The sequence below is a fragment of the Oenanthe melanoleuca genome, chromosome 8 (genome assembly GCF_029582105.1).
Source record: "Oenanthe melanoleuca isolate GR-GAL-2019-014 chromosome 8, OMel1.0, whole genome shotgun sequence".
NCBI lineage: Eukaryota > Metazoa > Chordata > Aves > Passeriformes > Muscicapidae > Oenanthe > Oenanthe melanoleuca.
Window position 1 is genome coordinate 17,864,287 of NC_079342.1, and position 22,555 is coordinate 17,886,841.

The following is a 22,555-nucleotide window of genomic DNA, read 5'->3' on the forward strand; positions in this document are numbered from 1 at the left end:
GTAAGCACCTCTGGATGTCAAACTGCCAGGGACAGATAAATGCCCTGTTCAATCCTACTACATTCTAATAAACAGCTTTTAGGTAGGAACTTGTGTCCAATTTATAAACATTAAAGAACAGCTTGTGTTTCAATCCCATCCAGGTGCTTTACAATCCTGGCACAGGCCCTGACCACAAGGCTGTGCATTTCACATTAACACGAGCGACTCATCTCAGAGACATAGGTACAGTCATCCACAGATCATCCAAGTGTGGGGAGGGACCTCTTGTTTGGGATTAGGAACAGTGGACTGACAAGAACCATCAAAATAAGGCAGGGAGTGCTCACTATTTACACCTCATCCCTGCTTCATGCTCCACCAGCCCTCACATACTTGCTCTTGGGCAGGATTTCAAAGTATCAGACCAAACTCAGCCCCAATGGAAATGGGTGCCAAACTCTTTGACTGCATTACAGAGAAGAGGCACAGATTAAACACTTCTGTGCTGTGGGGCAGCATCATGAGAGACAGTGAGGAGGAGGAGGAGGAGGAGGAGGAGGAGGCTGGTGAAGCTGCCGGGCTGCAAAGCGCAGTCGGCACCGCCGCTGTTCTCACTGTCCGCCTGCTGCGTTGATGAGATGCACAAGCAGCATCCTGAGCAGTTTCTCCCAGGCTCAGGGACGGTGGTGCAGGACTGCAGGGACGTGGTTTACACGGCAGGGAGGGCGGCTAAGTCATTCTTTGGAGTGGGCACAGTCTGTGTGGTCCCCACTGTCCCTTGTGCTGGAAAAGTACAGTGTGCTGGCCGGGCGTGCAGGAACCGATATAACCCGGCAGAAACCCGCGCATCCCAATGAGGGGGGAGGGGCTGACGGACACTCCGCTCTGCAAATACTTCTTTATTAAGACATAAATATAAAGCTGAACAGGAAAGGAGCAATGACAGGGTGAACCATGCCAGTACTGATCTGTACGGATGATCTTATGATGCTTGAACATCTGGTTCTGCTGCTGGCTTCCATAAAATCATCTTTAAAAGCTACTCGGGTTATATCTCCATCAGCTGTTCGGTGCCCACAATGACTTCATTAACATGTTTGGCTGAAAAGAGAGAGGGAGGAAAAGAAGAGCAATTGAGTTTTGTAGCAGAGCTTCAGACCTTGCATTTTTCAAATGTGCAACTTTAAAACAAATGAGAAAAGCAGATTCTAGGGAACCAAAAAGAGATTTGCTGGACTCCAGCGTCTCTCCGACAGTATCCCACACACATGGTGAAAGCCTAAACAACTGACTAAACATCAGGAGATTTCTCTAATGAGAGTTTTCACATGTATGTGTCACTAATAAACATGAGAGGCCCTAGGGAAGTCACAGCTGCTACTGACAGGTGTACACCTAGGTCAAGGCAAGGAACCATCAACATCCAACATGGAGATGAGACATAAAATTAAAGATCAGTAATCCACCCTGACCCTAAAGAGCACTGTCTGCCCCAAACTGCTTGTAGTCTGGGGAGGAAAGGGGATGCTCAGCACCAGGGGGCCATCACCAAGGCAGTGTGACATCCTCTCAGCAATCTCAACTCAGCCCTGGCAGCTTAAAAACAAGAGGTTTTTTGTGGTTTTTTTTTTTTTTTTTTTTTTTTTTTAATTTAAACCTGACCCTCCTATGGAGCAAATTTGTTGGAGGGGCAATTTCAGCAAGGTCACTCCTTTGCCGATTCCCAGGAGCTTTGCACAGCCCCAGTGGACACATTAATGTGCCAGTCCCTGCCCCAGCACTGTTAATGCACTGTACTGAAAGAGCCTTCCCTTTAAAATGCAAAAGCAGCTTGTCAGGGAAGGACTGCAAATAAAGGATCTGAAGCCAAAATAATAAAAACACGCAACTGAAAGCCCAGTGCCTAAAAAACCCAAGCATGTGGCCTCAGAGCATGACACAAAGCTGGTGTGCTCAAAGTGGGTGTCCTCAGGGTACTGTGGGGGGAGGTGGTGAATCTAAACTGCTCTTCAGGAGCTGGACACCTATTCAGGTGGAGCTCAGGTGGTGTGTCCCATGCCCCTAGGCTCTTCATCTTACCTCCTGCAATTAGGAATAACAATTGGCTCTGGAGCCTGGGATAAAATGTCAAGGCCTGTAAGGGGATGGGATACAGCAATGGAGGCTCTAGTGTCTCCCACATCTTACACAGCAGTGGGGGTAGATAGCCAAATGATGATGGAAATGATGAGTTGTGTTTTATTTGCCCACCTAAAACTCCTCCCCTCAGGGGAGTGGATCTTGCAAGACTGCTGCAAAACAACAAATATGCCACCTTTGGCTAAAGGATGAAATTCCTGGCAATCCCCAGAATGGCCAGGGCAACACAATGCTCCTCTTGGTTTAAAATTCAAGAAGAAACCTTTGTACCATGCAAAACATTGATCCAACAAAGGTTTGGACAAATTCTGCTCTATAAACTTCAAGGAGTTTTGCACTGTGGCAAGGTAATTTCTCACTACCACCTCAACCCCACAATCATATGGATCATATGCAATCTTCTCAGCCTGAGGGACAGAATGGGTGAGCCACACCACCTCCTTTCAGAGACCCTTCATGAAGGCTAAAATGAGACCAAGAGGCTGCTTCTCACCTGCAGCATCAGTTTGAGACATTTAGCTCTTTGCTCAGGGTATTTATTGTCAACTGATAATTCGTCCTGGAGCCTCCCAGTAACATCCTGGAGCTCAATCTCCAGCACTCTGGGCAGGATGAGCAGAGGTGGATGCAATGCTCAGGAAAATGAGGGGCTGACTGTACAAGTGCCAGGTGCAAGCATGATGTAGGTAGCACCACACAACTTCTCCAGCAGAGCTCTTGCCAATAGCCCCAAGTCCAGCCTTCAGCATCTCTCTCCTCCCGTCCTGGACCCCACACAGCCTTGCCAAGGTACCTCAAACCCAACCTGCAGCATTTCTTGCTATAACATTCCTCATCCCCAAAAACTTTCCCAATATATCTCAACAGGCCCTGTAGCAACTCCTGTGACTCCATTCCTGAACCTCCTCCAAGCAGACTACCTATCATGTTGATTTCTATGATGTGAATAAGACCCTGGCTACTATCCAGTGAGAGTAATTACATTATGCCTCTGCAGATTAAACATGCCTTCATCTAGGCTTATAGAGACCCATGTCAATTTATGGTTCTATATATAGGTTATCTGTAGCAATACTTTTTAATAAGGAACTTCTTGCTTCATTTCAGACAGCATCCTTCATGGTCCTAAATGTGCAGAGCTGGGATGGGTCCTGTCACATACCGTGCTACAGAGGTGGCACCAACTATTTGTATTTTGCACTGACATGCTTGCAGCAGCCTTATGTTGTCCTGTATTTTACACCTGAGTTCAAAATGTTTTTTGAGAATGGGTGAGTAAGAGCATTCCTCTTTTACAGATAGGGAAACTGAGGCAGCAGTGAGTTTAGGGAGCTTAAGCAGCCAAAGCCACATGGGAAAACTGGAGCCTGCATTCCCTCATCTCTCATCCCTCTGCCTGTTTCATCTCCTCCTTGATCCCTGTAGCCCAGATTCCCCAAAGTGGGCACACTTTGGTATGTCACTGCTATCTCAGACTCATATGAAATCACCAAACTGATTTCTTTTTGTAAAGGCTTAAAGAAAACACATGAATGTGCCTGTCTCAAATCCACGAGAAAGTTTTGAAGCGATAAAGGGAATGGTTTTGCTAGAAACAAAGCCCCATTCCGCACCCCAAGGGGATGCGATAGGCAGATAAGGATTCACCCTGCTTCCCTCTTCCATTCCCAAAGCCCTTCTTGCGGAGCGAAGGGAATTCAGATTTCAGTGTGTGTGCCAGAGAGCTGAGCTGTGGATAGTGTTTCATTATCAGCCGTGGCTGCCAGTTGCCAGTGGCTCTGGCTGGTACCAGCAAGCTCAGTTCCCGCAGAAACTCTGCCTGAAACTCTGGGGGAGGAGGGAGAAGTACCTCACATGCTTTGCTGTTCAGCTCCCTTTCTCCTTCCCCAGCTCCCCATTAGGGATTTCTTACCAGGCTGCCTTTTATCTGACACTGGCAGGGTTACAGATTCATTCAGCCCACAGAGAAAGAAGACGGATTAGAGAAAGGACTTTGAGAAAGCCTTAAGAGTTGGACTCTTCAACCTTAAATCATGTTCAACTAGATCTTCTCAGATTGGGAGCATCTGGTGCTAAGCAAATCCAGAGCTGATCAACACATTCAACCTTCTGATTAGCACTTTGCTTCAACTTGCTGACGCAGCCCAGCCTGAAGTCAGCCTGGGTGCTTGAACCGAGTGTCCACGGAGACTTTGCTGAGTGTAAATCAAAAACCTGTCACTCGTTATATATGTGTTCCTGCTTGGGAAGACATTTGTTTACACATACTGTACACTAGCCCCTTAAAAACATACGCACAAGGCGAGCTAGAGAGCAGAGCAGCTTTTGGTGCTTGGCTAAAAACAAATTGTAATGCAAATAAACAGAGGGGCGGAAATGACTGCGCAGCCCAGCACAAACCCCAGCAGCAGGCCGGGGGCTGGGGACCCAGCGCTCCCCAGCCTTCCTGGCAGGTTCCTGCCAAGCTGCTCACAGAAAGGGGATGCCGGAGCATTCCTTTAAAAGCCATGTGAAAGCATCTCCTTGTTGTTTGCTCAATTAGCCCCAGACAGATTGCTGCTGCTGCTGCTGGTGGCAACGCTGGGTTGTAAAGGAGGAGGGGAAGGAGGGGAAAGGGAGGGAAAAAAAAAAAAAAGAGAGGAAAAAAAAGGGTTAGGGCCTAGGCCCAGGACCACCACGAAGTTTCAGCCCTCAGGGGCTCCAGAAAACGTTCAGTTTACTCACTCAATTACATACACTGTTTTATAAACCCTTTAAAATAAAATAGAAAACAGTCCCTGGCACAGAATTACTGCTCTATTATACAGCAGTGATGAAAGCCACTGCTGTGTATTTGCTCTCTTTAAAGCAAGAGATAGTTTAACTTAAAAAACTAGGCGGGGGGAGGGGTGGCTGCAGAAACGCATGCACGAAAACACGCTGTGGGTGGTTCCCACCACATTCACCCAGGACAGAAAGGATCAGAGAGTGGGAGAGAAGAGCAACTTGTCTCTGCAGTGATGGTTGGCTCTGGAAAAGCAGCCAGGTTAGGGGGGGGAAAGGAACTACAGGGGCTTAAGGGGATGGGAAGCAGCTGAAGCTTGACTTTGGGAGGCTGGAGGGTGTTTTAAATTACATGTACAGATAAAGAAGGGAAGCAGGTGATGGGGGCTGATTTGTTTGTGTTTACAGAGCAGTGGGACTTTCCAGTCAAGGCCTGTTCTCTCCTCAGCCAAGCTTTACTTACCTGATCACTGGAGACCAGGGTGACCACACTGTGGCCCCAAAGGCTAGGTGTGTCTCACAACTTCTCCCAAGTGCCAGGTCAGCCTCACTGTGCAGGCATCAGTTCAGCCCATGGGTCCCCAGCAATGACCATCTCCATGAGCTGAGTGTTCCAGCTGCTCCCAGGCTGGGATGTGCTCACCCCAGGGGTTGGTGGTAGCTTCAGGCAGATCAGTTCTGGCCCAGAGCTGGAGCCTCCAGCCCACAGAACAGGCAGGCAGTAGAGGTCTTACTTCTACCTTACATCCAACAACCACCAGTTCTCAGTGCTGGTGGCCCCATGGTTCAGCTGAGGATTTTTTCATAGTTCAGCCAGAATAAATCCCTTTGCTCTCAAACCCTTCTGGGGTATAGATATGTCTTGAGCAGTAATTCAGTGCCCAATGAGAGATGACTTTACTGTGGCTTGGAGCAGACAGATTGAGGGAATGAAGAAACAGGAGACAGATGTATGGGAAAGTGATCACTCAGGGTCTTAGAAAAAAAGTCAGTAAAGGCAAAAGCAGACACAGAGCTCAGGATGCACCTAAGAAAGCAAACTCCTTGAGAAGGGGGACATGCTTGAAGTCCTTATACTGGGACAGAGTCCTAGCAAAGTGTATGAAAGGGAGTGGATTATATCCATCAGTGTGCTCCCATGGGCTATCATCCCCTCAAAGCATATGCAAGCAGGGATCTCAAAACAGCAGTCTGTCCACATCTTAACTTCCTGATATGATGGTAGAGGTGCCACATTTCCCTGTAGCACTGGACACAAGTCCTCTTCCTTTCTCAGCATCCCTTGGGGTGTTCTTCCTGGCTTTTTCATGTGGCTGAACTCTAGCAGAGCAGAAGTGGTTATTTTCTCTGCGTGGAACATGTAAAAATATTTCCACAAGGTTATGAACTGCTGCCTTATGGGTAGACTTCAATATCAGCATGCTGCGAATGTGGCAGCACATTTAACCCGCTCACTCAGGAAGCCTGAACCTCCCTGGCTGGGAATGACAGTATGCACAAGTGTGACAGTCCCCAGCAGCAGAAGGAAGGACAAAGCATTGCTGGATGGATATTCTAGGGAAGTTTTACGCCACTGCTAAGGCCAGAACTCATAAACCATTTTTATACAACTTGGAAAGGAGGCTTATTAGGATTAGTTAGCAATACAGTCACTGCATAGTCACTGAAATAAAAATGTAAACTATTTAAGAGATGTCTGTTTTAACTGCCAACAATATCTTTGTCATGGACATTCAGTAGTTAAACTACTTTAGGGAGAAATCTTACCAATCTCTCAGTTTTGCTATAAATTCACACCATTCCTGCATCACCTCCAGCTCATTTTGCACCCTTGTGCACAATATACATGTGTGCACTGTTTAGTCTGTGTCTGTTCTTCATGAGCTTTCATAACTCCCATCTGCACAGCAGCATGCTTTCTGATCCCAACCCTGTGTGTGCTAAGTGTTTTCAGTTCCTGAAGACTGCACCAGGAGGTACTCAGCATCTTGCAAGAGCAGATGCTTGCCCTTACTTGAATGCAGTGAGAGCATCAGAAAGTCTCTTGGTTTCTTTCTGTCCCTATCCTGTTAAACCTTGGCTCATGTGAAGCCTCCTCACAAGCAGGGACTCATTCACATGTGGAGGTTTCATAAAATGTACCTGCCTTCAGAGGATGACATTAGAGAAAAATGTGCTCTTTGGCCCTCAATAAAATAAAACAATCTTATTCTGTTTCATTGAGAAGTCCTGGGACTCCAAGCTTGGAACAGGACTTGGAAAATGATTGGAAACGGGAGTCAGTCCTTACTGGATATGTGCCTTTTGCTCTTCTTGTGAGAAACCACACAGTTTTGGCTATGTGATAAGCCTTTGAAAAAAATCTGAAGGTTGTACACGTTCTCAGGAGGGCAGCTAAAAGAGACCAGAGACTGCAGCAAGCACTCTTGACCATGGAAGTGCAGGAGGAAGGCAGGGCTTCCTCCAAGCTGTATGGACCAGTGGAGCACAATGCACAGAACCACTCCTCTCCTGTGCCCAGTATGAGCCTTCCTGGGCATGAGAGAAAGGGTGTAATCCAACTGAAAGCAGTCAGGGAATGAGTACCAGATGAAAAAAGGAGTATGGGACTGTTAGGCAAGGGGACTGGAAATTGCAGCTATGGTCAGACTGGAGGAGGTGTCAGGTGGGTGTCTGGGAATAACCGAGGAAGACAGAAAAATGTAATAGGAGAAAAATAGTCTTCCTCTATAGGAGAAAGACTAAGATAAAAACCAAAGAGAGGGATAGGATTGGGATGAGCCTGTGCTGGGACAAAGGCAAAGTAGAGAGCTGTGAAGCAGGAGTCAGGATCAGGTAGGACATAGATCTAGCTGGAGCCCCATGTCTGATGCTGGAAATAAATATGCAAATAAAACATCCCTGCCCCAATGACAACAGAGATGAAAGCAGGGGATAAGGTGGTGAATTTTATGCTGATTTTGCTAGTATTATACTTTCTGTGAGTGTTTACTGTCTCTGCCCTGGTGTTGCTTTGAAGAAAGGTTAGGCTACTTTACCTTGAAGAAGGGTTAGGCTGCTTTACCACATATGCTTGTTCCTGGCTAACCAATACCAGATGTATAATGTTCTCCCTGCTGAATCTGGCTGAGAGACTCCTTTGGGAGCTGTACTTAGTGACTCCAGGTTCATCTGACTCCTCGACTGGCCCATCACCAGCACCCCCCCTCTCTAGTCCTACTTCACTGAGCACTGTTTTTGAGCTTCTCTTTAAAACCAGGTTTATCAAAAAGGCTGCAGTGTAATCTTAATAACTGTCTTCAAAGCAGTGATTGAATGCTCTGTGCAATGATGTTCTTTCAGAATGCTGTCTGCCATTTCCTATTCCTCTAAAAATTACTGCATTTTTCTTAGGTACCAACATGTTTTCAAACTGCTACCTGGTGAGGTAGCTTTCACAAAGCCCATCTGTTAATTCTCTGCTAGCAAATTCCTTTAAGTATCAAAGAGGAAGGAAAGTGGATGCTTCCAAGGCATGGTAATAAAAGCAGTAGGGGAACAGTAGGGCTCTCAGGAGGCATGGCTTGCAAATCCAGAAGTTAAATAAAATGCCATACCTTAAGTTCAACAGAGACATTTAAAAATACTGTCTCTGGCCAGTGCTGTGACAGGGCTGAAGTCAATGCAGGACTGGGACCACACTGCTGACAGTTATCTGTACTCCTGTGTCTCCAATTTTCATTTTACTTTGAAAGTACCAGGTGGCCTCTGATCTACCCCTGCAAGCAGTGTCAGAGTATTCCCTCTGTTTAGGTGTCCAGAGAATTGCCAAGCCCATTATTAAGTGATGAGGTCTCCCAGCATGTCCCCAGGGAGATTATCCCACAACCTACCAGACCACATCATTAGGAAAATGCTCCAGATAGCCAACCTAAATTGTGTTTAATTCAATCCCATTACTCCCAGCTGTACCATTTGGACCACCCTAAATATACCCATATTATTCTGCAGAAGGAGAAGCATGAGAGCTGGTTTAAGTTACGTTTGCCTATCATTTGTGGTAGCTGTTCTCCTGCCATCCTCCTTGCATGGGACTGGAGTTCATTTTATGAAAGGAGGTCAGTGCACCACTGGCTCAAAGAGCTCTTGTACCCCAAGCTGCCTAGGCAATGTGGCCAGGACTGGTAGAGCAGGGAGTACACAGCCAATTCTGCAGCAAAGTCAACTGTGGGATCTGCTTGGGGCTGTGTAGGATGATTCAGGGATATTTCTACCTTTGATGAATCCTGGCTGATGTTCTGGAATAAGGGACTGCTATATTTTTATTTTTTTAATGTTTCTGGGAAGGTGTATGGAGTTTTGCTGAGGAGGTTTCTACTCCCAGAAATTGGAATGTGGAACCCAGACTAGGGTCAGCAGCCAGCAGCTACTGCTTATGTCTGCTGAAGAGTGATCAGCTTGCAAGAAAAGGTGGCTCCTACCCAAGAGAACTAGTTTTTTTTCTTAACCTGGCCATGGAAGCTCAAGTTTGAAGAAGGAAAAGTTACTAAACAGAAAAACACAGCCAAAGTCTTGATGAAGGGGGCAATATGGAAACAGACTTACAGGGCCACACCAAAAGCTTGGCACAAGATACAGGAAGTCTTGGGCAGGGGAAAGGAAGTCATGACATGCTTTCACAGTGAAAAAGAGAAGACCCAGTTTACTATGGGACCAGTCAAGGTCAGAAGAGACATGCTGGGCTGGAAAGACTCCATGGTGCAGGAAATAAGTCACAAACTTTGCAGACAGATCCCAGACCACCAATGCGAACCTGACCCCCAGCCTAAGGAAATTCTAGAATGGTTAGGAAACTGAGGCAGGAAAATGAACTGAGGCTTTACTATTTTTTTTGCTCAGCATAATGGAGTATTTATAATCTACCTGAATATGTCTCTGCTAATGTCAACCATACATTTCTAAATGGTTTAACTAGAGGGCCCCCAGATTCTAGCTAACCCAAGAAGTGGGTTTAAGCTTTGGGGAGGGGAGCAGCAGACTCTCAAGAATAGGCAAATGATCCATGGGTACAGCTCTATTACACTCCCTGCAAATACATCTACAGACCCTGAAAAATATTCAGACAAGAATGACAAGGACAATCAAGAAGAAAGACCAGTTTTCATACTACAATCAACCAGACTAGGATCTGCACCCTGGCAGGTATTTCCAAAGCAGTTGTGATCAAGGTCAAAAGCTGGTATTTCTGTTTGGTAACATCTACTAAAGAAATCAAATATATTCCTATTTCCTAAAATATCAGCTAAATTTAAACCCTGTGTCCTCATAGTTCACACTGCAGATTAACAACCAAACGTGACCCAATTCATCTCTCCTAGTGATTCATGCAGATATGTAGATGCAGCACTTAAGGACATGGTTTAATGGCTGACTTGGCAGTGTTAGGTTTATGGTTGGACTTGATGATATGAAAAGGACTTTTCCAACCTAAATTATTCTATGACAGGGGACAATGAACCCCACAAAGGACACTGATTCAGACTGGTGTGATGGGCAAAGCTATGCATAGACACAGCCACACAGAGACCAAGACCAGTGAACTCACTGTGTTACCTACAGTATCAGACTTGCTACTGCAAGATCAATACTTTGTTTTCATGAGTCCTTTTTACTTTTAGTTTCAGCGTAAGGAAAATGTGTCATGTGCGAAGCTGACAATAGGTTATGCTATAATACATTAAGTTCAAACCCTGCTCCATATCAAGATACTTAGAATTGGGAATCCACCCATAAAGACAAAGCAAGCAAATAAATCCTGATCTGACTAAATAACTTCACATGGAGCCTGCAAAGGAACTCACTTTTGTCCTCAGTCCACACACTGGAGGAGGGATCTGCCAAACCCCAACCATAAATATTCATTAAAAAGCCTCTGCTTGGGATGCAGTCACTGAAACAGCCATTTCCTGCCCATTATCTCTTAGGGCAGGAAATCAACAGTTCCACTCATGCGGTGACCAGCAAGCCCTCACCACTGCACTCCCACTGGATGGCTCAACTTTGGATAAATGAGGGCCATGTAGCTGTATCCCTTCTGAAGCCCCAAAACAGTACTTCATGGTAGTAAAGCACATCTGAATGTAGCTGCCCTTGTATTTCATACTGAGCACAGCAGCTCTTATATATGATGTTCCACCTTGGGCTTTTGCTTGGAGCAAAGTGAATGGGAGCATACTGGCACTGTGGGTTGGGAGCACCCACAAAGAAGGATGTTTGTGTGATCAATAATTTGCCTGCTTTGCCCCTGTCACTGACAAAGATTACTAGTCAAAATAATGCCTCCTTCTGCTGAGGACAACCTCAGGCTGATCTAATTGTGGTCTCTGGGAAAACACTGTCTCAGCACCCAAACTTGTTCTTTATAAGAACAACAGGGCTTTGCTGCCAACTTCAGAAGAGCAAGCCCCTGAACTTATGCCAAGAAGCTGTACTTTCCATGAAAAACAAATCCTGATATTATAGGACACTCCACTGTAGAACTGCCACAGTTTACTAGCATTTAATGAAGAAGCAGGAGTAAAATCTCAAGGAAAATGTTTGAAAATTATTACAAGTGTACAGTAAATACAACTTTTGTACTTACCTTTGGTTTCCAGCCTCTGATCACTTCCAATCAAACAGTCCTTTATGTCTGCATCCTTCTCTATCACAGCATTATGACAAATAACACTGCCCTGAAGACAGCACCTACAACATAAGAACAAACAAAGCAAGAGAATAATTTAAATGACAGGTACGGAACAAAGGTATCCGCTGGAATATCTAATGACTCTGTGACATGATCCTGTAAGTAGGTTCAGTTCAGCTCTTTTCTCAAAAACTCCATTCTTCTCTTGATCCTCACACTCAGTTGCTGGAAATACTTAAATGCCAGGTGTCAGATTGGGTTTGCAAAAAGAGTTTGCAGTTTTACCTCCTGTTAGGACAGCTTTCCTCTACATCTTCTCAACAGAATTAATACTTAACTGAATAAATAAAGACCTAGGACCTGGATAAGTCTTGTATTTTCCACGGACAGTCTGGGTAACTGGGGGTGGCTTCTCTGCTCAGCTCCCCAGCTAAGAACAGGAGCAGCAGCCCAGTCTTTCTCTGCAAATTTTGCTGAGCAGCTTTATACATTCCAGCTTGCCAGGCACTAAGAAAAGGTGGAGAGAAAGGGCAGATCAATAGCTCAGCTGGTTGGCTTTGTTCATGTTACATTCAAGCACCCAAACATGATTATTCTGCAGTACTAAAGCAATGAAACCCACATTAGACCTACACTACCTGCCTTGGGCATCTTCACGCTCATGTTGCCTTTGACACCACTAAGTCTGAAATGCTACACAGGATGGAACTTTAGCAAAAGCCACCTTATTCCAAAATATATTTGAATCTGTAATATAATCAGCTTTCAAATCTGCCAATCCCATTGTCCAGAATGGAAAGGAGTTCAGAGTCCAACTACTGGGTTTGTAACTTCTCTGCTGAGAGACTTTGAGTTACTGCATTGTTCTGAGCCCCTTCTTCCAGTAAGCTGGAACTTGTCAATCTTCACTAGCATCTGATGTGTCCTGAAATGCTGTTCCCTTAGCATGATGAGTTGTGTTAAATAACATTAAATGTAATTTATTTCAAAGCTACAGAGAAGAAAATAGCTGTGAATAAAATTATTTCTTTCCTTATTTTCACATGTTCAAAGGCAGACAGTCATTGAAGGACAGAAAACAAAGCTAAGATGTATCTGAAAATACTAACACTCATCAAAACCAGATGATTGGGAAGAGTGTATGAGCGAGATCTATAACCCTGGAGAGATGCAGATAATCTGCTCCCCCTAGATAACCCAATATTAATCCTACGGTGAACCACAGGATCCATGTCTGTGTCCCAGTATTTCTGTCCATATTAATAACAATAACTGTGAATAGTATCAGTCCAACAACTCACCCCTGTCAAAATCAGAAGTTTTTGGCTTCAATGACATTCTGCACAGTGAGTTGCACAGTTTAATGACCTGCAGCCATTCCCCACCGTGGTTACAGGCACCTCTACTTTCTGCACTAGTGAAGCATGGCTGCAGTGCACCATCAAGCTGGCTTCTGGACAGAACTGTTAGCCTGGAGTCTGAACTAACAGAGGGGTTTTGGTATCAGGTCAAAGCCCTAAGCCTCAATTCTGTATTGAATGGAGCTCTAGTCAGTTGAGGTCCTCAGAAGTGTGAAACATCGATCCTCACTCCAGACCACTGATCCCAAAATTAATTCATAGTATTTTCCTGCTCACACAACACTATTATCTAGAACAAAGAATTTGTCATTAAACATATTACAATTCTGTTGCCTGTGTGAGTCAGAGCAGAAACCATCTGCCCCACAAAACCACCATTAATTCTGCAGGAGTAAAAGCAATAAAACTGGACCTCAGTTGCAGTGGTTCACAGTTACAACCCCCCATGAACAGACTGTCCCCTCTGAACAATTATTCTTTTAACTCACTTAAACTCCCCCTCTGCCGACCTATAAGGAGGCAATATGAGCAATTATTCTACAAACAACCAGCTCAGGTTGCTTTGGCAAGGTTTTTACTAACATGTTAATAAGATAAAAAGCGGCAAAGATACACAGCAGACCCCTGCCTGTCTTTGCTCTCACACTGTCACAATCTGCTTCCTTTCCAACCGCCTCGTGTGCCCGCACAGCGGCTCAGGCCATAGTCCTGTGCAACAGCAGCTGCTGAGAGCAAGAGCAACTTGGCATTTATGCCAGGCTAGGGAAGGGATCAGTAGAAGTAGGAGTGCCCAGTGCTGCCATCCTGACTTAGATTTCAACAGGACTAGCAAAGGGAATGGGAGAAGTTGCTCATTTCCCACTGAAATGGCTCCTATCCAAAATGTGCACTCCAGAATACCTCCTCCTCCCTTGCTTTGAGCCAGTCAGATGAAAGCTTTCCCTTGCAAACTTTCAGGTTCCCACCATCTATCACTTTTCCTAAACATGAGAGCAGCTGTGAGTGCACTACACCTCCCAGCATTACCCTCATGCAGGAGGATATTCCCCAAAAGAGTGGGGATTTAAGCTGTCGGTCTGGAGTTCAGGCTGGAGAATACTGCATGTGTGTTCAGAGCCTGCTTGAGCATAGGCTTTCAACTCCCCGAGAAAGAATAGCACTGTAACCAAGAAACTGCTGATGACATTAACATCAAAGATAATGGGGGTTCCTGCCAAACCATTTTTTGGGAGGGACAGGCCAGGGAACCAAGATGAACTTGTCTGTGCCAGGTGCTTGCAAATCAACCCTTCCCTGGTGCCAGGGTAAAACAAAACCCAAGAACTCCACCACCCCAGGAGTTTCTTAAAACTTATAAACCCTACCAACTGCAGAAGTTTTAAAGCCATACTCAACGCTCAGATTACCCCAATCACACAAACCAGCAGCAAATCCGGCTTTTATTGCTCAAGTGGAACAAAACTTCAAGAGATAAAAACACAATTTGTGGGTGTTCCCTTCACCCGCTGACAGATGTAACACAGCCATTTTGAAACCACTTGTAAATGCCTTTTTACTTAAAAAAAAAAAGTTATAAAGCCTGCCAAGAGAAGTATTTTGTGTGTTTATTTAATTTTTACTATTTTTTTCAGGTTGAAGAGTAAGGAATAAACTTTTATTCTCTTACAGGGTAAATATCAGAACTCAGGGTACTGCTATATTCTCCGTGGCTAAACTGCCACCACAGTTCCTGCCTTCCATAACAATTAGGTGCTATTAGCCCTCAAAGGTGCTCTGACAGCATCCAGCTTCATCAACTCTGGTGTGTGTGCGCATACGCACACATTGATATACTCTTTTATAATGCAAACCATATTTATTTTTTCCCCTGAAAATGCAGTATATTTTTAAACTTTTCAGCACGGTGAAAACGGATATCTCCTGACCTTAAAATCCAAAGAGCATGTTCAAACCCACAAGAGGAACTAATTTGGGGCATTTGATTTACGGCTGAAATTTCAATTTGAATTTGTTTTAAGTGTAATCACAAACTGAAAGTCTGGCAGCTGGGTGTTTTTCAGAAAATAAATAAAAATATTCAGTGTGCGTCTGCATTCTAGAGAGAACATTTTTACAAGCCCAGTCCTGTAGTGGGAACAGATGTAGCTGAAGCATTAATTTGTTCTACAGGTACAACGTGCAAATGGGAGCATATGAGAGAGTGCGCGCCTACGTCTGTGTGTCCGCTACGTGCCTGCATCTGAGAGACAGAGCCTGACTTTGGGGTGGGTTTTTTTGAAAGTGAGAGAACAAGAGCAAAAGGAGTAGTGGCCAAGGAGGCATGGGGGGATTACAAGGATTTAGGTCTTTAAACTGCAGACCACCTAACAAGATCACTCTGAAATGCCACTAATTTCAGTTAAGGCCACAGACCTCCCTTCCTCTGCCCTCCCTCTCTCCCCCATTGTAAACAACTAATCCCAGCAGAAAACAACAGAGAGCAAAATGTACACACATTCTGCAACATTCCAGGTCCTTCTTTATCTTTTATTTATTTTTCTAAAAGGTCAGCGTATGTATGGAGGGAGGGGGGAGGGGAAGAAAGCCAAAAAAACCTCAAGTCCATCTCTTGTGTGGGCTTGAAGGAAACTGGGAGAAAGCAAAGTCCAAGAGCACACAATATGGAGCTTTTATAGCACAGCAATTCCTGGACTCGGCTTACTTTCCCCTCCCTCTATTTGTGGCAAAGTCACATAGCTTTAAACCAAAGGACAGGGTGGTCGATTACATCTGAAAGAAATGTAAAGAATTGGGAAAGAATTCCATCTCCTGTCGAAATTATAAATAAGGAAGTATTAATCCCAGAGACAGGCTGATTTATGCAGCCCTGGAACTGCTGACTTTCAGCCCGAGTATCGGTCTGTAAATCAAACTCTTAAATCAAGTGTGTCAATCGCTGCAGCACTGTGATACTCAGGCAAAGCAAGGCACCTACCACTGAAAGCAGGAAGATTGCCAGGGGACTGAGGTGCTGTACCCTTCTTAATTTTCTAAAGTGTAAATCTGAGATCAAACATCCTTTGGGGGAACGGGAAATCAAAATACGCAGTGCTCAGCACACCGGGAGCAGGCAGCAGGAATCCAAGACACAACCCCCTAATTACAGGCTACCCACTGATTATTTAGGACTCTGTGATTAAAGTGATGAACGCTCCTGGGAGAAAGGGGCTTAAGTAACTGAGGTCAAGACCTCAACTGCAGCTCTCACCCTGGTTGTGCAAGCTTAGGAAGGTATGAATGTCACAGGTTTGCCTTACAGCAAATCTTCTGAAATGCCAATGGAAGTTATCCAGGCCTGGTACTTTAATCCAATTGTGCCAAAACCCTGACATAATCTCTGTTGGGCAGCAAAGCAAATGAGGTGTCTATAATGCAATGCTTAAAACTGTAGACTCACAAGAAAGCAAGCCTGGAGCACAAAGCCTAGGACAGCCTGTTGGTACTGCTCTGCCGTGCCAAGAAGTCGGGTCTCTCGCGCCTCCAGATGAGCTACGAAACACAGAGACTGACATGGGAGTTAAAAGCAAAGGGTGACATGCCTCAGCAGCTACTTTGCTGACTGAGGGGTAACAGATGTGAATTCCCCTGGGAGCAACAACCCCTCTGCCCTGACCAAGAAGATAACAGCCACCACAGGCACCTTAACACCACTGAGAGGTGGCAAGGAGTCAGGGAGTATTCTGAAACCTACCAGCAACCCCTGAAGGAATCCCCTGTGAGCTAGTGAGCTGGTGGCTGGGACTCATGATCACAAACACCATGGGAAACCAGGGGAGAGGCAAAAACACTATCAGGGAATTTGGGAATCTAAAATGTAGCCTTTGCCAACATGCTTTACACACCAATATGCTTTTACACACAAACACAAGAACTCCGGGCACTATGAATCTCACGTTATACACTCAAGTAAATACCAAAGCCTACAATAGATGCCAGCAGTACATGCTATAATTTATAGATACATTTCAAAGCAAGCATTCGTAAGTGAATTTGGGCTTTGATCTCCTGTTTTTCCCCTTGGGGGTAACAAAATCATTCTACCAACCCCTCTAAATTCTTCGCCCGTCTCTGAGGGTGTTTTCACTAAGGAACTTGTTTCATGTCTCTTTTCTAGCCAAGCTCATCACTGTGGTATGGCTCCTTTACGCTTCTTCCCCACACCCTAAACATTTTGCATTACATATTGCATATACTTGCCAGCACTCGTATTTTCCAGTGAAGGTTCAACTGACCTTAAAGGATTGCCTCAAACCTACCTTAATGTGTTTTATTAAGTGAAACTTAGGGTGCGGGGGGAGGTCGTCAGGAAGGTCATGCCTCACCTCTGGAACTTCAGTTACATCTATCTGGTCTTGGAACAAACAAATTGGTGGCCTTTTATGTAGCTGTAAGCTCAGGGTTGCACACTTCAGCAAAAGTTTGCTGCAAGGAGTTTATACCAGGAAACCCCTCTGGATTTTCTTTTGCAGAGTGGGATTTTACAGACACTTCACTGATGGCCAGGAAAAGCTACTCATGTCTATGTGAAGGAAACAAAGAAGGAAAATTATATGTTCACTATCACCTCTGGGTTTGCTTCACTTTCCACCAGCTTACACGGTCAGACTGAGTGAAGTAACAGGCACAGTAAAGAACACTTTCTCTGGGGTTTTTGAAGCACAGTTCTGGGTTGAGAGCTGTGGCCCTTCATAAGACATTACTGGTTAAGTCAGTTTTCATATCATGTGAGCTAGATTGACATGAAAAAGATTTTTGTAAATGTCACCTTTAAAAGTGAACCTGGCTTCTTAGATCCCAGCTGAACTTGTCCAACCCTTGTCTCCTCAGGAACTTAAGAGGCACAATGTGTGATAATTTCTTCTTCTTCCATACTCAAGTGGGAGAAGATTTCAAATAGCATCGGAGACATTCACACACAGATTCCCACCAAAATCCAACAGAAATCAGCTGCCTGTGACAAATCTCCATTCTCTTCAATTAGACCCATGTGGTTAGCAAGAGACAGGAGGTTATTTATAGCTCTGAAGTCAGACATAACCCTGTCCACCTGAAGAAGCAGATCAGCAGAATGAGAGGGAATATTTTAAAATCCCACTTTTCAGGGCTCATCTGTGCTTTAAGTTCAACATTTGATGTACAAGATGTTTGGAAAACTGGGATGAGCTATGCACTATCGGGGAAACATCTGCATCTGAGATGAAAGAACAGGTGATTTATTTAAGACAGATTGATGTACCAGGAAGCTAGCCAAAAGAATTTTTTTTTGAGAACCTGCTAGTAATAATGTTTCAGACACTCATAAGATAACAGGTATAATATGAGAAATTTCCTCAATATATTAGATACAGTAGAATTTGACTGCAGTTGAAAGCAATTGAAAACCAGTTCCACAAGTAGCTCCACAACTTCCTACTTACTAGTTTCCTACTTTGCACTTTCTTCCTCAATTTATCTTCCTGAAAGCAAATTCTGCTAGCCAGAGGTTGTCTCTATTCAGTATCTTACAATAGCATGAGCAGTGAATTCAAAAGTAGAATGAAAATTATAATTCCTGACCAAAAATGTTCACAATTTAAATCAAGAGGTGTGACAGCAAGGACTGCTACATAATCAAGAGAAATAAGACCCCTTTTTACAGGCAGGGACTACAATACACATAGTTTTTCTTCATGAATTTAATTTTTATCCATATCCATGATATACTTTATCCATATATTTAAGATGAACATGTGCTTTTGCTGAATGAAGTTCTCCCTTTTCATGAGCTTTCTGCAATATCTATTCTAAACTTGTTCTTCTTTCTAGGGAGGCAGGGAGCCAATTGGCAGCACCAGACAAAGTGTCCAGGAGACAATAGCCATCTTAAAAATGGTTCAAGATACAAAATGTTTGGGAAATTTCAGCATAAGCAGATTTTTATTTTCAGCTTTGCAAACTATGGTGCTGGAAATAACTTCACCTCCTCCTTCCTTTTCATGAGGTTATGTACTGTTAAATATGTTGCCTTGGCAATAGGATCATTCCTTTGTACTGCCATTGTCCAAGGGGAAAAAGACTACTTATGCACTGAACCCCCATAAAGACTCAATTCCACCCTGGTTTTAATTAGAACTTTCTTCAAACTGCTGACTGTTTCTACATCAGGTGCTGATTTGGCACTATTGAGGAAACAACCAATAAACTTCACAATCAATCTGCAGTTAGTAGTCAATCCAGCTCGCCTTGCTTGTTGTTTTCTTCCTTTGTACATTTTCTCATAGAAAGTAGCAATAAATTGAAGACATGTGGTAAACTAGAGTAGCCTTAACCAGTCACACGTGGTCTCTCTCCAGTCCCCTCTCTCAGCAGAGTTACAGCATCTGTCCACCTACTTTCACACAGGTACCCAGAACACCTTTAACAAAATCCAGTGTGCAACTTACTGTCTTCACATGACCGAAGGAGGATGATGCTAGTTTTGGCTGACAAAATATTTTATTTCTTCACGTACCTGGGTACTTTAGTCCACACTAATTTTTACTCCAGCCTATTCCTTCTGCCCAAGCAGTCAGAACTCCCCAAGGTTTACCACATCTTCCCATGGGACTCTTCTAACTTTCCCTCTGTCCTCAACATTCACATCACCTCCCTGCAGTTTGTAACTCGAAGCCTTTGGTGTCACCTCCCTTGCATTCCAAGTTTCCTGATGCTGCAACACTTTGCAATTTGCTGGCATCACAGTGCAGCCTGACCCAAAACATGTCTGCTTGTCTTTTTAACCCCTTTCCTTTCCAAGAGGTGACCTTAGCCATGTGCCACATGGGGAACTTCAGCAGTTCAGATAAGTTCAGTTCAGTTCAGTTCAGTTCAGTTCAGTTCAGTTCAGTTCAGCTCTTTTGGGCAGTATGTTTGTATGTAGTTCCAACAACACAATGTAAACTTTACAAAGATATGAGGCTATTGTTCAATGATTCCTGCCCCTGTACAAACTCAAAAACCTCAATCACACCTGCAACCCTACTCTTACAGTTCCTGAACAAACTGCCCACTACATCATCTATCTATCTGGCAACTGTTTGCTGCAAACTCCTTTCTGGAGGGAACTCCTTCCTTTTCCCACTCCTACTCCCAGTTTGGGACACAGTTTTTCTGGAAAAATTACAGGTGAGACAGGTTAGCTTCCTTGGTTGCTCTGTTAAGATCTGGTACTTTCTTTCTGTGGAGGTGAAACCTAGGTGAAACCTTGTGGGTCATCTGCTCTCTCTGATAATCAGAGCACCCTATTTATGATTTCCATGAAAACATCATTTGAAGCAGAATGCTTTTCCTGTATTTCCATGAAAAAAAAAAAAAAGCAGAAAAATACTTCATTTCAGGCTGTATCTACCACAGAATCCTTATGGTACTAACTACCACCATATTAACAAGACTTTTCAAAGCATGGCTTACAGTAGACTCAGTATTTTTCTGAGCTTTTCATGCTTGCCTTCTCAACTAACAGATTTTTTTCACTACAATCCCCTCCCCTGAATCTTTACCAGGGAAACATTCATTTTCCATGACCAAGTAAAAAGGATATAATGTGCACATAAAATGGCCAAGCTCCTTCCAGTAAGTGCATACACTGGGATAGTTTTACTAACAAACAAGAAATGTTGAAATATTTATCTGCAGGGATGGAATAAAGGATTCAACATGTTTTTCCTGTTAATATTATCTGTAATGTTCAGAGTGCTTCAGCACAAGGTCCTGTATGACCAGAGCAATTAGTGCCAGAAGGTAGCACACTAAGTAAAACAACAAGACTGTTATAAATAAAGCCAATGTTTGATAAAAACCAAGCCACTGACTGCTAAAACAAAAACCAGAATTAAATTAATCTATCCATACCTAGGTCCCATTTCAAAACAGACAAGTATGCCTAAGCTTATAAAATGAAACAAAGTTATAGAACCACAGAGTAATTTGGGTTGGAAAGGACCTTTAAAGACTACAAAATCCACGCCCCCTTAATAAGCAGGGACATCTTTAGTTAGACCAGGTTGATCAGGACCCCACCCAGCCTGGCCTTGAACATTTCCAGGGATATTCCAGTTCCAACTTCTCTGGGCAACTTGTGCCAATGCCTCAAAACCCTCACAGTAAACAATTTCTTCCTTATATCTAGTCTAACTCTACCTTCTTTTAGTTTAAAGCCATTAGCCCTTATCCTATTGCAGCAGGCCAGTCTGAAAAGTCTGTAACCATTTCATAAGCCCTCTTTAAATTCTGAGAGGCCACAATGAGGTGTCCCTGGAGCCTTCTCTCCTGACTAACCCCAGCTCTTTCAGTCTGCACAGGAGAAGTGCTCCAGCCCTCTGATTAGTATTATGTCTGATCATATGTATTATGGTCCATAAACCTGTGGGAAGAGAGACTGACAGTGAAGAACAAGACCAAAAAAGTCATTGAGTATCTCAACCTTCTCCTCTGCCAGCCCTGCTTATCAGGGGATTAAATCTACCAGGCACTTCTTTCCATTTGCAAATGGCACAGTTCCCCTGGGCAAACCAGCTTCAGTCAGTCTGTGGGTGTTACAGCTGCCCCTTTGCAAGAGAGCTACATTGAGGGGACTCCTGCACCAAAGATGCAGCAATGCAGGGACCGTGTTGTGCTGCTGCACCCCTGATGAAAACAGGGCAAAGAGAAGGGGCAGTCCTGAGCCACTACAGACACTAAGGACACACACAGCTACTGCAGGAACATCCACACAGACGAAGTTTTCAAGTGACCTATGATTTTAGCTCGATTAGTAGATTTTCTCCAACTATGTAACTCAGTGCAGTCATTTGTCACTGAGCTCTAGGGAGCCATCCAGAGGGAAAAAAGAACGGTTTTGCCACTGCAGCCTGTCACCTGGGCAGTCAGCATCTCTCAGCACTTGTGCTGTTGTATAAATTACATCCCTCCCAGCTTGGTCAAGTATGTCCATCATTCAGCACATATGTAATCTTTGCTATTTTACTGTCTCATTGATGGAAGAATTATCTGCACAGTGGGAAACACATTAAGAAAGGACTACCAATTATTTTGCCCTGTTACTAACTTCTTTAATCCCCTGTAATCTCTTCTAAGGGGGGATTCATATCTACTCAAATCACTTCACAGGAGACATATATAATGTAACAGAAGCCCTACACACCAAAGCAAACAAAAAAATCCAGCTTCTGGTACCCCAGAGTATCAAATGCACCAGCCATTGCTGGAGGACAGATCATAACTTGCAAACAGTATGCAATGGACTGTCCAAACTAACCCCAGATACTTGATCCATTCAGTTGGAAAAGTTATCATCACCTAGGCCATGACCTCTGCTCCTCCAATAATGAGGCAAACACTGCCTAACAAGAGATACCTGCTTTTGTTCTAAGCACCTTGTGGTTTTCCCACCTGCACAGCAAGAATTTATCCATTTCAGAAGCTGGTATTAAATGTGGTGTAGCTATTACAAAGCTTTTTTTTTTTTTTGTTTGGAGATATAATTTGTGGATCTTGACACTGCAGGAATTACAGCACAGGATACTCAATCACATTATAGGAAAACTACCTAGAGATAAACATTTTAAATTTAACTTTTGGTGAGTTT

The 22,555-nt window shown here is 44.0% G+C and overlaps 1 protein-coding gene across 1 annotated transcript in view; it reads right to left on the minus strand.

Moving 5' to 3' along the window:
- Positions 1-866: 866 nt before the first annotated feature.
- Positions 867-22,555, minus strand: part of EIF2B3 (eukaryotic translation initiation factor 2B subunit gamma) — a 97,156-nt gene continuing 75,467 nt past the window's right edge. The window contains exons 10-11 of the mRNA XM_056497115.1: positions 11,507-11,610; positions 867-1,083 (exon numbers count right to left, since the gene is read on the minus strand). Of these exons, the coding sequence (XP_056353090.1) occupies positions 1,031-1,083; positions 11,507-11,610 (157 nt within the window). The 3' untranslated portion in view covers positions 867-1,030. The remainder of the gene's footprint in view (positions 1,084-11,506; positions 11,611-22,555) is intronic.